General features: G+C 40.3%; 1 protein-coding gene across 1 annotated transcript in view; it reads right to left on the bottom strand.

The window, feature by feature from the left end:
- Positions 1-5,511: 5,511 nt before the first annotated feature.
- svila (supervillin a) overlaps positions 5,512-13,601 on the bottom strand; it is a 47,182-nt gene continuing 39,092 nt past the window's right edge. Inside the window, exons 32-44 of the mRNA XM_030774984.1 lie at positions 13,073-13,220; positions 10,767-10,960; positions 10,456-10,538; positions 9,825-9,973; positions 9,498-9,603; positions 8,583-8,790; positions 8,188-8,321; positions 7,928-8,083; positions 7,676-7,819; positions 7,408-7,529; positions 7,043-7,198; positions 6,531-6,551; positions 5,512-5,598 (exon numbers count right to left, since the gene is read on the bottom strand). Coding sequence (XP_030630844.1) covers positions 5,512-5,598; positions 6,531-6,551; positions 7,043-7,198; positions 7,408-7,529; positions 7,676-7,819; positions 7,928-8,083; positions 8,188-8,321; positions 8,583-8,790; positions 9,498-9,603; positions 9,825-9,973; positions 10,456-10,538; positions 10,767-10,960; positions 13,073-13,220 — 1,708 coding nt within the window. The remainder of the gene's footprint in view (positions 5,599-6,530; positions 6,552-7,042; positions 7,199-7,407; positions 7,530-7,675; positions 7,820-7,927; positions 8,084-8,187; positions 8,322-8,582; positions 8,791-9,497; positions 9,604-9,824; positions 9,974-10,455; positions 10,539-10,766; positions 10,961-13,072; positions 13,221-13,601) is intronic.

The raw sequence follows: 13,601 nt of genomic DNA, 5'->3' as shown, positions 1-13,601 counted from the left end.
TGCTCTTTGAGTCTTGGCCTAATGTAACTTACACCCTAAGCACTCTCATGTCACTCCACTCCTTACTGTGCTCCACTGGCTTCCGGTAGCTGCCCGCATCCAATTCAAGACACTGGTACTGGCCTACCAGGCAACAAGAGGCTCCGCCCCATCCTACCTTCAGTCGCTGATAACTCCATATACCACTACTAGAACCCTCCGCTCTACGACCGCTGGTCAGCTGACGGTCCCCTCACTTGGGGAACCCGGCAGCCGCTCCTCCCAACCACGCCTCTTCTCTGTCATTGCCCCGAGGTGGTGGAACGACCTCCCTCATACAGTTAGGACTGCGGAATCCCTCACCATCTTCCTCTAGAGACTGAAAACCCACCTCTTCAGGACCCATCTATCCCCCTAAGCCTAACCCCCTCCCCTTCCTTATAAAAAAAAAAAAAAAAACCTTGTCTTGTATCTATGTTTGTCTAAGAATTCCAGGGCGCAATACGAAGGAGTAAATCGACGCCCAGTCTTTTTAGCGATGTATGCTTATGAGGTATTAGGAATCTGACTGATGGACTGACTGTAAGTCGCTTTGGCTAAAAGCGTCTGCTAAATGCTAAATTGTAAATTGTAAATTGTACCCTCACAGGGGGTTTGATTCCCAGCTTTATATCTCCCTATTTGATCATTGGATCCAAACATACATTATACACATAGTAAGCGTGTGCCTGCACAAATGCACACAAACTCTTGAATGCAGAAAACATAGCCAACTGATATGTTTTGTTTAGTTCTATAGCTTTGGTCAGAATGTCAGTGTCACATCACTGTGCTTTGGACATGGTAGTTGAGAGCAGAATGTGTTTTGAATGTATTTTGTCAAAAGTTCAGTTGTATATATTGTAAAAACGGCTTATATTATAAACTTGAAGATACCCTCTGTGTTAAGAATGACAACAAAAAGTACACCTCTCACACTCACAGGAACTAGTATGAAATTATTTTTTTTATCAACCATGCATGACCTGAAGTGTCAAATATCTCAAACTAAGAGGTCTTTAAAGTGTATGAAAGTCTATAAACCCATACAAAACCTTTTCTAAATCCAACAGAACATTCATTTATTTCAGGGGTTAATGTAACACATACTTTGTAAACTGATTAAGTTATTACTTCTTATGACTGAACAGCTTGATATAATGAGTATTTAAGCCACGTGAAGTGCCCCCACGCAAACAGCATTTAGTACTCTTCACTCACACATATCTCAACTATCTAACTATAATGCAGCTGAAGAGGAAAGAAATATTGCATTACAAGGGAGTCCTTTAGACTATATCAAGAATAACGTCACCTGAAACATTACATTTAACACGTTTAAACATTACTTTTAAAGTGCTCTCCCCGCTCCACAATGAGCATGTAAAAACATATTATCTACAATTGCACAGATTTTAATATAAGTCAGTTTTAATATTAGAAAATCATAATGTGTCATTGTTTGTGAATAAGTTTCTACTGAGCCTAGCAATGAAAAATTTCATGAGTAAAAGAAGAGAGCAGCAGAGAATAACTGATTTAACAACTGAGAATTCTCTTAGCATTTGTTTGACGATCATTATGGCTTTGTGTACAAATATGATGAACAAAGAAAACAGATCAGTAAATGTACTATATCTCTGTTATTTCACACAAATAAAAATTACACTCACTGTATCTGTAATCATTAAATACAGTACCTTAAAAAAAAATGTTTACACAACACAATCAAAGTCTATGTTCTAGACTAGTCGTACATTTACTTACCAGATCACTTAAGTCCCTTTACTATGAGTAACTGGTTCACTTTCTATATAAATTCTTTATGTCTTTATTTATCTAAGCTTAATTCGTTAGGCCACAAGCCAAGTGCACAATACAAGAGAAGGAACACTGAAAACAAACTCTGTTAAAAATGTTCATTCAGAGGCACTGTGCTCTTCTGACGCCCTGTGTACACCCCACTAAGCGTCTTGTCTTTGGATCCAGATGTCATCTCCAATCTGTTTGTCATCTTCATGATCAAGTCTTCCCATGCCATCAGCAATGGATCCCCAGAACCATATCCAGAAGTCTTCAATAAGATGGATGACATTTATAATGATTTCAGCCTAGGTTAAAATGATTCTAATTCTGTCATTGATCTAGTCTTGGAATTCTGCCTCTGAGAGACTTGTCACTGATCCATACTCTGAAGTTGTGTCTTCTCCTTTCACTTCTAAACAAAACAGAAAAGAGATGGGTGAACTTATTATTGCATGTTTTTTTTTTAATATTCCTTCCCAATTAAAACAATTAAAAACAAAAAGCAACCAAGCTATATTCAGCAGAATAGATCATTTCAGATGCCTGAGGAAAGCATTTGTTGATTTGTCTAGATTTAAATATGCCTTATAAAACTGGCTAACATAAAATTATCTTGAAAAATTAGCATAGTGTCATAAAAACTTACTCACTGGACACAAATCAGTGCTTTCAGTCCTCCTAATGTATTTATGCCCGAGTAAGTTCCAGGTATTTCTCCTTTCCACCCTCTTGAAAATATCTTTGTCCATCTCATAATGACGGCCACCATTACTTGCCACCATCTGCTCAATCTTCTCCAGCAGTTCTGTAACCTGTGTGTTTCTTCTTTCTTGGGTATTATTGTTCAGAACATGATACCTGTTCCCACATTTCTCAATAACCCACTGGAGAGCCTCTCCTTCACTCTCAATGAACTGCTCAACACTTGTGTCTCCAAGCCAGTCTCCATGGATGAACACCACTATTGTGTGACTCCAAACATATTTACCAAGAAGTTCCAAATATTTCTGAGCTGCTCTCCTGTTTGCTTCTTTAAATGAGAAAGCATTACCCTCTTGATTTTTTAGATTTTAAATAAACCGTCATCGGATTATCAAACCAACTCACTAACAAATGCATAATAACAAGACTAATAGTATATACATGTATACAACAATGTATAAATAATAATAAACCAAATATATAACAGTAGTCAGAACTGTGTTAACAGGGTGATGAGAGAAGGGTCTCTCTCTTTTGCTTTTGTCTCCTCTGATATTTTCCATTCCTTCACTTTGAATATGTCACTGTTTATCTCATAATTGTTTATCTCATAATTGTTTTCTTCCACCACTTCTTCTATCTTCTCCAGCAGCTCTGTGACCTGAGTCTCATTATCTTTGCTCTCATTGTTAAGAACATGAAACCTGTCCCCACATTTCTCAACAAGCCATTGGAGATTCTCTCCCCTATTCTCAATGAACTGAATGATGTTTGTGTATATCAGAGAGTCTCCATGGGAGAACACTAAGATTGTGTGCGTCCAGACTTCTTTACCAAGCAGTTCCATGTGTTCCATGACAGCAGTCCGAAGCGTTTTATTGAATGATTTATCTGCACGAATGACCAAGAGAATGGCATGTGGTCCTGGTTCACAGTAAAGGACACTGCACATGATCTCCTGCTTGTCTGTTTGTTGTATCGATCAGAGGAAGTTGTGACCGTCTGCCTGGGGTGTCAACTACCGTGACCCTCCTCTCTGCCACAACTCCCTGTCTCTTCACACATTTGGTGGCACTCTTCAAATCAAATGCCTTCTTGCCCAGAATGGTGTTTCCAGTTGAACTCTTCCCAGCTCTGATACCCATGAGTACATGAGTACAATCCTCAACTCAGGAAGCTGTTCCTCTTCCCCTAATGACAAATCAATATTACACTTATTCAGTTAATACTTCAGTATTTTACCAGATATTGATTCGCTGTTTTCATGAACTGCCAACTACAGCTGTATTAATAAACTACAATCTATCAATAGACACTGACAATTAATTGATTGCAGAGAAAACAAAATCGTACATCATCACACGGAGGGAAAATCTTCAGCTGTAATCGTGGTTTTAAAAATAATATCACAATTCAGAGTGGGATAATGTTCCTGAGATAATGTTACTGAGATATCAGTCCATTCATAAACAAAAAAAACTCAGTGGTTATTGTAAATATTCTGTGGGTATTCTTTAAATATTTGACTCTTCAATCGAGTTTTTGACATTCTCGCTTCACTTCAGGTGTCTGAATTCTTTTATGTATAATACACAGAAATGTACAAAAACCATTGGAAGAGGTGAGAAATAAACTAAAGTCCCTTTATCTGACGGTGGGAGCTTGTATGTGTTTACTCATAAACAGAGTGCAGAGCTTTGCTTTCTCTTTCATAGTCCAAGGAACGACCAAACATACTCAAAAGACCCATCAATCCTATTCAATACAATTCATCACACTGAGTCAGATCACTTTGATAAAAGACTATTTTATGTCAATAAAGGTTAAAAAATAAAAACATAAGAGGGCAAGGTCAAAATATTTTCGTTGCTGTTTTATCACTGATGCTGTTTTGACTGGCATGTGATCTTTAACAGCACACACCCATTCAGTGTGTGCTGAGAGAAAATTATTCAAAAAAATTTCAATGGAAGAAGAGCAGACACCATATTTTCCATATTCACTGTTTATTTTTCTCTAATTTTATGTATATCACAAACTATGTCTTCAAATGCAGACTAATATCTTTCTGTATATAAACTGTACATGAAAGCAAGGCACTATACATTGTAGAATTAGGTAGAAAGATTTTGAATTTTCTTCTACCCCCACACCTATCACCATTTGAACACATCCACACACAAAAACACACACTTTTTCACTTCAGTGCCCGTAACATTTGAAAAGGCTTGACAACAAACACAAACAAAAAGAAAAAAACAGGAAAAAAAAAAAAAGAAATAAGGTTAGGCTGTTTGTTGCATGTCTGATAAAGGGAAGTTTACCACATATTCATACAACAACAATCAGAACCAATGATACATTTTAGATTCTTTACATTTATTGTCAATACTAAAAGTTTTTTTTTTTATACAAATGCAAATTATTTATAATGCACAGAGCAGTTTGGAAGAAATAAACTGATAGGAGACATTTGGGATGTGCTTTGGCATCCTATGCCCAGGGGGTTTCTTGGTTTGTGTCACTGTTTTGAGTCTGTATGTTGGCTGCACGGCCTCTCTCACATAAGAGTAGCACACAGACAGAGATACAAGCCACCAAGACCAATCAAGGAAAACATATACATATAACCCTCTCTATTATATTACAAACAAAAACAAACAAACAAACAAAAACAACAACAATAAGCAAGGAAAAAAAAGAAAAAAGGAAAACAAAAACAAAATGAAAATTTAAAAAAAAAAAAAAGAAGAAGACAAATGCTACAAGAGTCTGGAATACCAGTCCGTTTCTGTCCACGTCCATCTCGCTTTTCTTCTCTTCATTCCCTCATCCTGCGGCTGCACGCGTAAGAGTGTTTTCTCCGCGTTAATTCTGTCACAGCTGAGTCACAGTCAAAACAGTTCCCCACTTGCAATCCAGTCCCGTCTTCATCGCTCTGCGCGAAAAGTCAGCGCGTCTTCCTCGGCGAACGCTCCCGCTCTTTTAAAACAGTCCTTTGGCTTTCTTTATGTTCACCTGCTTCCATCCAGGCAATGCTTCATACTCACTTCTTGTCATCTCCAGCGCTTTCTGTACGGACACATTTACAAAAACACGTAGTCAGTTTCGGAGAATAAGCGCACACACTTTATGACTGCTGCTCTCTGCCCCCTTGCATATACTGCACATGTAACTGCAACATTGCACATTCACTGTAACTTAAATGCTAATACTCCAATACTAAGGTACTTGTCATAGATCTACCTCACTGTCATGGATCTACCTCAACTGTTATTTTTCTCTTGTTTTTTGTCTCTTGTCTTCCTTATAAGATTTTTATTTTTATTCATATGTTGTCTTTTATTCATACTCGTCTGGTAACAGAGGATTAGCAAAGTAAGAATCTCATTGTACAGTGTAACTGCCTGTTTTGCTGTGCACCTGACAATAAAACTCTTGAATCTTGAAAACAAAGAACCAGATGAGAGAAGACGATTGGCAAGAATCACACTTCACGCTTCAAATGCTAGAAAACAACAACTTAATCATGGGTGAAACAAACACAGTTGTGAGGTCAAGAATGCTTAAGAGTGTTTAAGAGATTGACCACTGTCATGTGAGAGCTGAGATCTTGAAAACAAGCCCTCACAAAACACTGGGAACCTTTTTTTTGTGTTAAAAATAGGATTACAAATTACTCTTGTGAAAATAAGTTAACATAAATCAAACCACAATCAATCAAATGTAATACAATACCTTAGTCTAGGTCAATCAAATGTAAAAAAAATATACATATGCATAATTAAGTGCTGCATGTGAGAAAGAAGACTCACACTCATGCCAGAGACAGATTAAAGGTGAGCGCTAACATGTGAGGGCCCACCTGCCGCTAGGTTACAGAGAAAGCGAAATGTGCACAAAAGTGCAAAAAACAAGCATATGGAATTCTGGGTGATGGAGGTCAAAGAGTCAAATGTAGTGTTTTTGGGGGAGAAAACAAGTTTTCGGCTCAAATGACTCACCTTCCCAAAAGGCCCTCCACCCTGGAAGGTGAAGGGAAAAGTTAACCTCTGTCAGACGAAAGACTATACCACCAGGAAGAGAGACAGAGGGGTAGAGAGAGAGAGAGAGACAGAGGGGTAGAGAGAGAGAGAGAGAGAGAGAGAGAGAGAGAGAGAGAGAGATGGAAACGAGACGGAGAGGAGGAAAAGCGACACAGAGAGAGAGAGAGAGAGAAAAAAAAGATAAAAAGAGAAAGAAGCAAAAGCAAAATTTAAGAAGAGTTTCAAACAACTAACTAAGCAAGGCAGAGGGAGGAAAGAAAGAATCAGCAGATAGAGAGACTGACAAAGACAGAGAAAAAGATGAGCACACTACACACACAAGCACACACACACACACACCCCCCCACAGACACATATATACACACACATGGTACCTCTAGCAAAACTATACTGAGTTATCCTGTTATTGCACTCTGTGCTGATTTCACCCAGTCAATGAGCAGTTTACAGAGCTGGTCATACAATCTCACCTCAAAGTCCTCATCTGAAAGGTAGATCTCCAGACGCAGTGGGTCAACGCCCTCTGGCAGTGGGCGGGCCAACAGATCAGCCAATGGGTAGGTGGTCTTACATAATCTGTTCAAGACATCCTCTACCAAAATGATCTGATTGGTGACCTCTGCTTCCTGTAGGACCACAAGGAGAGGAGGATCAGTGTCATACATATAAAGCCAAATTATTATGATAAAGATAACCAGTCACTCAAGGATCATCCTGGTTTATTCCATATTAAAGCAATATTCATGCTGTACAACAATCCCATTTAGCTGATAAGTTTATTCTTTCAGTGTCCCAAATGCATGTTAAGAGTGTGTGGTGGTTAAGGTGCGGATACCTTCTCTGTGATTTCGGCGATGTCCTCCCGGTGTTCCCAGCTGGGGAACATATTGGTGAACGTGAGGGGCTCCAGGCCTGCGTGGATCAGGTAGGACTTAGGTGGCTTCTTCTCATTCTTCTCTGTATGAAACACCAATCAGAATCAGATCAACGTGTCCAAACTTTTCTTCAAACACTGATCCTCTCTAATGAGTCATGAAGCTCTAATGACTTCTAAGGAAATGTTTATTGTAATGCTGAGTGGATGAATGTGTCGTTATGGTTACCCCTGCAGTATTGGAGCACAGTTTCCATGGCACATTTTCTGTCAGAATCCCAGCGTATCCGGGCAGAGCCTGTGCTTTCCCTGTCCTGTGGCCACCAGCCTTGCCACAGGTAGATCTCATGATGATTATCCACCAGGAACAGAGCTAGAGCACAAACAGAGAGTATGATACCACAGCCTGGACAAAGTTAAATAAGGTGCTATTACACTGGTAAAACATGTATTGCTGTGTATACTTTTGGTGCGTGTGTACCTGGTTGCGTGGCTGTGTATAGGTCTTCCTGAAGGAAGGGCAGTGAGTTGACCAGATTGGGTTCTCTGGCCGGATACAGAAACTCCACGGCTGCAAACTCCCCTGAGGAACTGCTCAGCTGGTACAGCCGAGGGGTGAAGTTGAACTTCCCTGGGTCTGAAATATCCATAAAACACAGGCACACACACTTGGTTTGAACGTTAATCCAAACCTCTATACAATACATACAGTGAGACACATATTCCCAGGCTTTTATTCACCTTGCAACATGCAGTCATATGCCTTTCGGTCCCTTTTTCCCAGAGCTTCCCAGAAGCCCAGTGGCTCCGCCCCCTCATCACACTCCTGAATGGTCACTTTACTGCTGCTGTGCAGCCCCGCCTCCAGAGGACACCTACCAACGCAGAAGAAAAGTTACTATGGGAACAGGTGGTTTGCAATGTGTTGTGAGTATTGTTCTGTACACGTGTAATTGTGTTTGATTATGGAAATGCGTTTCAGAACCGCTTTGTGTGAGCCAGGTCACAACATGTTCGCCTAGATTTTAATGCCTGATTTTTGCATATGTGTTATAATCCTTTGTACATATATGACAGATAGAACTACAGAGAAAGAGCGAGAATTTGGGTGAGCGTGTGGAGTTTTAATGACTCACTGTTCTTTGATCTTGTTAGCAGCAGCACGGCCTACGTCTCGTGTGTGCGTCTGAGACTTACAGCCGTGCCACAGGTACATGCTGGCTTTAGGAATATTGAGGAGAATCATAGAAGCACGAGAGCGCAGACTGCTGCAGTGACACACCACCTCCAGTAGATGGCCCTCTATTGGCTTCTCTCCTCTAACACAGTACAGTCGCCAGTCATCTATATCAGAGACACATAAAGCACGAACGCTTAAGATATAAATTCAAACAATAGATTTCTTGCAGAAAGGTTAAAATACAACTAACAGTGAACTCTCATTCATCTATACAGAAGCATTGGAAACATGAACACAACCCATATAAACACACAGTAGTAATTATATAAATACACATATTTGTTTGTTTACATGAAAAGAACCTTACTATTGTAACTAAAGGAACTATTATTGTAAAGACAAGAGGGCTACATTTAGTTTGAAGTTGACAGGACAACTGTTATCTGGCTTATGCAGAATGGTTATGTGGAAAAATCAGCAAGGGACTTATGTAACACACAGAATCCAGGCTGGAAACATTAACAGAAAATCAACATTAATCACACATTTTCTGTGTTTGTTCTTCTGCACCCTGGCTGTGCAGAGAGTGACAGATCGGAAACAGGGAAGCATGCTGCACTAATAGTAAAAACATGTTTTTCATGAGTTTGGATCCGTACTCCCCACCCATGACCACATACTGAAAACACACATATGTTTTAATCTGTGTCAGCTATAGGTTATTTAAATATCTAGAGACATCAGACACTATTTAACAAATATATTAGATGTATTTCATTCTAAAGGACCAAAGGGAATAATGGCTTGTGGGTAAAAAAAAAAAGAGAGAGAAAAAAAGAAAAATAAGATGAAAAAGTGAGCCAAGACATACTCTGAGAGTTCTCCTCCTCCTCCTCTCTCTTTCCTGCGTGAACAATCATTCCTCCGTTAAAACACTGCAGGAAACAGGGCGGTTCCTTCCCCTGCTGCACCTGGACCTGAGAGACACACGGGACTCGTCATCAGTCTTTCGCACACGCATACAGACGTCCCTGGCATTCAGACGCAGGAGTGACTGACTGCAATCAGAGAATTCTGAAATACTGTGAGGACTGTACAGGATGGTGGCGGCATCACGGGGCTGTTATAAATGCCTCGTTAATGTGAAATAAAGGTTTATGGTTTATATATAATATTTAATACATCCGTCAGAACCTACCTGTGCGCCTCTCTCTTCGTCCAGCTCCACCGTCATCAGGGCCGACGTTCCCTTTTCATTCACTGTAGAGTTACGACCCTGCCAGAAGAAATAGGAGCACTTCTCTTTTCCCGGGCCGATAATCCGCTCCGCGTTCTGCCATTTCCCCACTGGAAAAAACACAGGGATGTGTCGACACATAGTTACACACATTCACTCAGAGTTCAGTTCAATGAAGCAAAAATACTGTACTAGTACTAAACAATGATCTACAATAAAATCTGAAAAAAAGGTCATCATACAATAATATTGTCCCAGAAAATGCAAATGATCCTTATATTAATGTAGTAAAAAAAATAAACACCTCCACAGGATTCACTTTAAACCCAAATAATCTTTTAAGTTAAGGTAACACTACACATGAACAAGTCTTTAAACCCTTATAATCTTTTAAGTTAAGGTAACACTACACACGAACAAGTCTTTGTACTACATATGTGCACTGTATGGTTGTGCAATAGTGAGAATGATAAGATGTAGGAGATAAAGAGACTTACTGTGTACAATATCTCAGAAAGTGAAACAGAGAGAGGCAGAGACAGAAAGTTATTTCTCTCCCTCTCTTTCTTATACAGACACCACTGTTACTCACCTGCTGTGCTGACCATATACTTCCACTTGACCACATATGTGTCACCTTCATGGAACTGACCAATGCTCTGTTTGGGCAGACGACTGCAGGGGGAACCAGATCAACATGGAGAAAAGAATAGAATCACATGATCACACAGGTTGGATCAGAAAACATTCAATGCAGCTCGACACAGATCATTTCAAACTTTTGACTGTTAAAACCACAGACCTACAACTAGACACTGACAGACGCATATTAAGATGGCACTGAAATACAGAGGAGAGGGGGAGTTCAATATTTTATTGGCTAAACAGATTCCTGAATCCCACCTATAATCAAATTCCAGGATATGCCAGACGTCGACGGATAGTGTGCTGATCTCATAGCAGCGCCCTTCATCCCCCTCCACCAATCCATAGCCCCGACCCACATCAGTACCATCCAGAATGGTCCGTATGGGCGTCCGAACCACTGGCAACATGAGAGCAGCATCATATGATTTAGACTCCCCACCCTGCAGGTCCTAGACAGAGAGAGAGAGAGAGATGAATTTTAACAGGATTATCGTATCTTTATATACCTACAATGTATAAAATACCTATCAACTATTTTTCACTAACTGTAGAAGAAAACAATTTTAAAAAATGTAAAAAAAAAAAAAAACCCCACAAAAGATGGAATTATTTCCTTTGAAGTAAAATGTACAGTGGTTATTTACATCCAAAATAACATGTTACATGAGAGCATGTTCTGCCCCACACACCAATGTAAAAATCATTATACGAGACTCCCAGCTTCTCTTCATCTTTAGTGGTTTGTGCAAAATCCTTCACACTGGTGTTCTTTCTGGTCCTATACTAAACTGAGCCTTTCAAGATCTATCTGTTGTGTCCTTTAATCTTTCTTCCTTCTAAACTTTCAATACACTTCTGTGCAAGGTTTTCACACCAACATTCACAGAGTCTATATTTTGTAACTCTCAAAAACTAATAGCAGTTCCTTACACTCTGACCCTCTCAGGTCAGAGGTCATTTCCAATTTAGAAAAAGGGTCCACTCTGTTTGGTAATACTTCACTATGTGTATAGTCTGGTAGCGGTTCATTCTCCTCTGGGTTTAAAGCCTGACCTGTTTGATTAAGCACTCTTTTGAAATTCTGAGCAGACCAAAATGCGGTGTGGGTGGCTAAAGCCATCATGTGCTAAAACTTTACAGCCCCCCCCCCCCCCCCCCCATGCAGAAAACCATGCAGACCTGCTCCATGCACCACTGGTTCCTCTAGCACCCAGCACAGAGATAATGCTGGATCGAGTCTCTGTTCACTAAATAAACCCTGTGCTTTGAAAACATCTCAGTCAAAAAGAGGCGCTTGGGGAAATGAAGTGCATTAAAATCAGAGAGAACAGACGGAGCAGTCGGGGGCCCTGGGCCACCCACCAGGTACAAAACTGATAAATCATCCTCCACGTGAACTGTCAAATGTTTCATTCCTCCTTTCTGCTACGTTTACCCTCCTGATAAAGGAGGCCTCTACTGCACTCAGTTCCCCTAATAACAGGCCCCCACCTCTCCCTCAGGTCCCTTAATAACAGGCCCCCACTTCTCCCCCAATTTTCTTTGGCAGCTGAGAGAATTCTGAAATGTCTCATTATGACCATTCATATTTCATGATCACTCTGACCAGTGACCATGACAACGACATCATCAGCATAAGCGGAACAATGTAAACAGCTTCAGTCCTGGGCACATTTGGCCCTGTCAGTTCAGAGTATAATATATGCAACACTGCTGTTGGATGTATGATGAAGGATATCTGTGTCTTACACCTCTGTGCTCTTTAATAGGAGCATTAAAATCCACTGATAATTCTGATAACCTGGTGAGTGCACTTCATTCTATACTCCAAAACTCTCACAATAGCTACAAAACTAGTTTTGACAAAGATATGGATATGAGCTTGGTCATGCTATCCATATTGTCCTTTTGGGAATACAGCAGGTCTGGTCCAAAAGCATGACTTGTCTCACCAGCAATCTAACTCAGAGCCTGTAATCATTGCATAACCGGGTAACCGACCGCCTGTTCTTGATGTCATTTAGATATCGAACCACATTTCCAGCATCTCATGGTCACAGATGATGAAAGAATAACATAATCAAAATTGTCAGTCCGATATGTCAGCCCTAAATTCAGCTCAAAGTCAGTCTTCAAGATCATGACTTGATTTGTAAACAAGTACGATCTTTGACATTTTTGACAGCTGACAGTGTCTTCAAAGTTCTCCTTTTAGAAGTTTGTCGTTTATGAATGGTGGAATATTAAAGAGTGTCATCCTTCTGGGTGGCTGTACAAGCAGGAGTTCTGTATGGCCAGCTACGAATGCACTCTGAATGGCAACACTCCTCTCAACTATTTGATTGATTTTGTTGACACTATCTAAAGTAGAGTAACAGAGTAATTCATTTGTTTGGTATATCTTATGCTGCAGTGTCCCCATAACTTCACCAACCGCTAAACTGCATTCTTCAACCAAATGGCAGAGACAACTTTTTTCTTGCCTTGCTAATGTAGAGTTTGCATATCACGGTATTGAATGAGGATTAATTATGCCATCACAGTTACGTATAGATTGATACCTTGTGTTCAGCAGCTTGTGCACTGCCATTCTTCTTTGAGGCTTTCTTTGAATCTGTCCAATCCAGAAACTTCTCCTTAAAAAGGATGGTTTCATTATGCTGTGTCAGCCGACCAAACACGGCCCAATCTGGACGACCCTGCCCCTTCCTGCAGGACAAACACACACACACACACACACACACACACACACACAGAGTTAAGCTGAGGCTCTCAAACAGACTATGTAACAATTCATACAGTCATTCCTTCAGCAGAATGTGTTATGTACATGTGTGTTAACAGAGAGAACAAAAGGGGGTTAGACAGACAGAGGGTTAGAGAGAGAGAAAGAAAAAGACAGATAGTGAGAGAGAGAGAGAGAGAGAGAGAGAGAGAGAGAGAGAGAGAGAGAGAGAGTGCAAGCGGAGATGAAGATAAGAGTGTTGTTTGTGAGGAGAGCACAGTTCAGTCCTTTTATAGTAAGCGATGCACGCTGACGGTTTCTTGTTTATGAATGGTGCGAGAGCTGGCTGAGGTGCTGACAGGAGT

Source organism: Chanos chanos, chromosome 5, assembly GCF_902362185.1.
Source record: "Chanos chanos chromosome 5, fChaCha1.1, whole genome shotgun sequence".
Taxonomy (NCBI): Eukaryota; Metazoa; Chordata; class Actinopteri; order Gonorynchiformes; family Chanidae; genus Chanos; species Chanos chanos.
This window is presented reverse-complemented; position numbering and strand designations above follow the sequence as displayed.